This window comes from Alligator sinensis, unplaced genomic scaffold (genome assembly GCF_000455745.1).
Source record: "Alligator sinensis unplaced genomic scaffold, ASM45574v1 scaffold1608_1, whole genome shotgun sequence".
Classification (NCBI taxonomy): Eukaryota; Metazoa; Chordata; order Crocodylia; family Alligatoridae; genus Alligator; species Alligator sinensis.
The window spans coordinates 99,548-103,892 of NW_005843397.1; the positions used below are offsets into that span (position 1 = coordinate 99,548).

The window sequence follows — 4,345 nt, forward strand, 5'->3', positions numbered from 1 at the left end:
AGGCTAGATGATCTGTTCAGGTCCCTCCTGACCCTAGCTACTATGAAACTATGAAACTACTGTAAGAGTGAGGGGCACCAGCAGGGCTAGGGGGGCAGGGGCTGTGGATTGGGAGTAAGGGGCACCCATGAGGTCTCTGCCCCACCGCTGAGGTGGGGCAGAGACGTGGTAGGCTCTGTGCCCACACTGTACCCCCGACCCTCTCTCTGCAGTGGGGGGGCAGACGGCCGTGCTGCTGTGGGCAGGATGCAAGTCTGATCATCACATCGACCTGCAGAGCCGCGGCTACGGGATGTTGCCTTTCGTCTCCTCCGGGGTCCACGTCTGCATTTCTGACCTGTGCAATGATCAGTTCCTCAACAGCAGCCTCCCCCTCAATGTCCCCCCAGGTACCACTGCTGCCTCGGGGGCACCGAGCTGGGGTGGGGGCAGGGGCTTTCCCTTGCCCATGTGGCCCTAACTGGCCTTGAACTGGGGTCCAGGCTGGGTCGGGGAGGGTGTTTCCCCACCAGGGGGTGCTGGATCCGGGTCCCAACCTAAGCCCGTCGGGGGATGGGGCAAGGTTCAGGCCTGGCCCAGGTGAGAGCCCCCCCAATACTGGTCCATGGACCCCAGCCCACAGGGCCAAGGCTCCAACCCCCAGTCCCCACAGTCCAGGTCAGAGAGAGAACCAACAAGGCATCTGGACTCTGCTGGCTGGTGGGGGACAGGGGCCCCCTCCATCCCTGTCCGGGGGGGCGGGCATTGCTCACTCAGCCCCTGTGTCCCTTACAGAGGCCGCTGCTAATGCCACTGATGTCCTGCGGTGCTACAGCTGTCTAGGCCTGACCCCCGAGAGCTGCTCGGGGGAGAACATGGATGTGGTCCCGTGCCCCCCAAATTTCCCCCGGTGTGCCATCGGGATGGCCAGCGCCACCATCGGTATGGAGCCCTGCAGCCGGCAGCCAGGATGGCTGGGGTCATAGGGGTTAGGGAGAGTGAGCATTTTAATGTGGGGAGCAAGGGAGAGTGGGTGGAAAGTGTGGGGGGCTGGGGTGGGTGCGGGGTACATGGGAGGTGTTGGGATGGATGGACTGACCATTGGATGGATGGACAGACAGATGCATGGGTCTGTATAGGGATGGAGGGGTGGTAGGTGATGGGCTGGGCGAGGGATGTTGAGATGGTCGGATGGGTGAGTTGGGTGGATGGATGGATGGATGGAGAGGCGGATGGGTGAGTGGGTGCATGGATGGATGGGTGGAGAGGCAGATGGGTGAGTGGGTGCATGGATGGATGGGTGGAGAGGTGGATGGGTAGACCCCCGCTTACCGCTGCCGCACTCCCGCCACCTCTCTCTTGCCACTGCCATGCCACCTTAGCCACCAGGGGCACGCGCCATTCATGCACTCCACCCTCACCCGTCTTCCCTCCCAGCTCACCCCCATGCCATGCTACTCCAAGCCCTGCAGAGGACAGCTACCCCAGGGCTTCCCAGCCCACATGGCTGCTTCACCTGAAGGGCTGATACCATAGCTCCGCCGCCACTTTCACTGTGCCCACGCCCAGCCTTGCAGGTCTTATCCCTTGTGTCGACCATCAGCCCCTTCCCAGCCTCAGTCTGTGATGGGCCTCCCTGCCTGGGTGCTTTCCCAGCTAGGCTACACCTGGGGGGCCTTCCGGGTGGGCGTCTCCACCTGGGCACTTCACATCTCATGGCTACTCCCGAGCGCAGCACCTCAGCTTGCACCACCCACCCACGCACCTTGCCTTCACGGGCTCTCCCAGGTACCGCGTCCTGTCCTCTCCAGCTCCTATCTGTGCGCCTGGACTTTGGGCCCTTGGTCCTCATCTCTGGGCCCTTTCCCCTGCCTATGCCCCTCTCTGAGCTATGGACCCCTGGCTCCGATTTCTGGCCGGCTCCAAAAGTGACAGGAGCACATTAAGCACCTTGTCACAGTGTGGGTTGTTGAGCCAGGTGCATGGAGGGAAGTTATAGCTCTATGGTCAGTCAGTTGGAGGTCTGGGTGGGTGCGTGTCTGGTAGAAAGAAGGATGGATGGGTGGGCGGGCAGGCAGGCATTGGGGCTGACCAGCCAATGGATGAGTGTTGGGGATGACCTGGGGGTGCATAAGGGAAGGATGGATGGCCTTGCCAATGGGGAGTTTGGAGGCTGGGTGGGTGGGTGTGGTGGGGGTAGATGGACACAAACCTGCTGACAGTTCCTGCCCCGTCTCCGCTCTCTCTGCTCCCAGACGTGAACTACACAGCCTCCTTCTTCTACCGCTCCTGCCAGGACAGCAGCAGCGTTCGGAGTAGTAGCAGCATCCGGACCGCATCCAACACCACCCAGGAGACCATCACCTGCACTGTCACAGCTGGCTGCCGCAAGAGCCTCTGCAATGACGGGCCCCATGAGCTCCCCACCCCACCGCCCACAGCCCCACACCCCAGCCTAGGGGACTGGCACCCCGAGGGGGCCTAGGCCACCTGGGGCAGGGGGTCCCAATGCCCCCCGGGTGAGGAGTGCGGAAGAATTCCATCCCAGTCTCTTCCCAGTCTTTGCTATTAGTTTTTTTTTCCCCCTTTGTCATTGTCTCCTCACCTATCTGTCAATAGTTGCCCCAGGTTATGGCTATGTGACCTCAAGCAGGTACAGGGGATGGTGAACCCAGTCTCTATTGTTGTAAGCACTGACCTCGTGGCATGGGGGCAGGGGCTTGAGCCATGTCACACCCTTAGGTGACCATGATGCTTTTTATATTGGTTGGTTAGCATCAAACAACACCTACCTTTTATTGGGTCTTGAAGATGAGGTTAAAAAAGCTATTTAAGGGTCTTTCCATCTTGGGGGAAGAAGAGAGGCATCTTGAAACTCAGAGACACAATGCACTGCCTGTGTCCAGAGGAAACTCAATCAGCCTCTGAATGATCCTTGTGAGTAACTTACCTGAAACTTATCTAGAAATATAGCTTACTATAATGTAGAAGCATAACAGAGAGCTACCAAGCTGTACTGTTTGCTCTGGGTTCTTTGACACTTCTATAACCTGTACCCTTCCCAAGCCTATCCTCTTTAACCAATAAAGCTCTCTACTATAACAAGCTCGGTGGTACTTGTTGGAAGGGGGATTGGGCATGTCTTTATGCTCCCTATGATTGATTGACTAAGGGAGGCTACTTTCTTTGCTTCAGGATTAAGGAAGCACCCCAAGTTCTCACAGTGGGTCAAGCACCCTCAAGGTCTATAAGGCCTGTGTACCCCAGGGGGCACAGGGCCCGAATACAGACCAGACCCCTGGGTGGTGGCATCGGTTACCCCAGGCTTGCAGGTGTGCTCCAGGAAGGGGGTCAGCCAGATGCGAGGCGCCCCAGGGGAGGCACTCGCAGTTTGTATTTTGGTAGGGCACTGTAAGGCAGGTGGCTCAGCACAGGAGCACCCCTTACTGGCCCGCCACAAGGAGGCCCCGTTCGACACAGCCCATAATGACCCACCCCAGAGCTAGCTGCATCCCAGGGTCCTGTGATACCAGCCCTGACACCCACCCCAGAGCCAGCCACATCTCTGCACCAGCCTGGGCCTCTGGCCTCGTCTTCTGCCCCTTGTTCATTAAAATGGATTTCCCTTGCAAGGCTGCACCTGCTTTGTACCAGTGACAGAGCATCCCCCACCCCAGTGATGGTTGCATCTTGGTGCCAGACACGGGGGCTAATGGTTGGAGCCCAGAGGGCTGCAGGTCATATGTGAAAGGCCCTGGCAGGGGCAGGGGGCTGTCAGTTCGGAGGGAGGGTTCCTGGGGGAGCTGGCTGTGAGAAAGGGGCACAGGCAGGGCTCTGGGGTCACCAGCTGGTCCTGGGTCAGGAATGAGGGGCACTGGCAGGACTGGAGGGCAGGCGCAGGGGGCTGTGGGTCAGGAATGGAGGGCACCGCACCCCCTCCTCCCCATATGGGTTGGAAGACAGGTCTTGCCTCTAGCCAAGAAGAAGCAGGAAAGAAGCCAGGTGTCGAGCACCCGGCCTCCCACCCCCACCCCGTGCCAGTGGAGATGGGACCCAGGTGTTCTGGCTTCTGCCCCTTCCCACCCTCTCTTCTAACGGGGAACCCAGGCCTCCGGGCTCCCACCCCTGTCCTAGCCGCCCTCCCACTCGAGCAGGGAGAGGACCCAGACATCTGGGCTCAGAGTACCAGGAGTGCTACCCCCAGGGCCACCAGCAGGGGGGAGGTGGGGGGATCCTACTGGGTGGGGGCAGATCAGGGGGGCCGGGGCCAAGGCTGGAGCAGGAATCGAAGAGGGGGGCAGCAACACCCAGAACAGCTGCTGCAGCCGTGGCTAAACCGGTGCCCCCAAGGCTGTGGCCGTGGGCT

The 4,345-nt window shown here is 60.0% G+C and overlaps 1 protein-coding gene across 1 annotated transcript in view; it reads left to right on the forward strand.

Annotated features, from left to right (window-relative positions):
- The window catches only part of LOC102371273 (ly6/PLAUR domain-containing protein 3-like), a 4,972-nt gene extending 1,902 nt beyond the window's left edge, over positions 1–3,070 (forward strand). Inside the window, exons 3-5 of the mRNA XM_006038562.3 lie at positions 213–389; positions 775–921; positions 2,235–3,070. Of these exons, the coding sequence (XP_006038624.1) occupies positions 213–389; positions 775–921; positions 2,235–2,464 (554 nt within the window). The 3' untranslated portion in view covers positions 2,465–3,070. The remainder of the gene's footprint in view (positions 1–212; positions 390–774; positions 922–2,234) is intronic.
- The last annotated feature ends 1,275 nt before the right edge of the window (positions 3,071–4,345 follow it).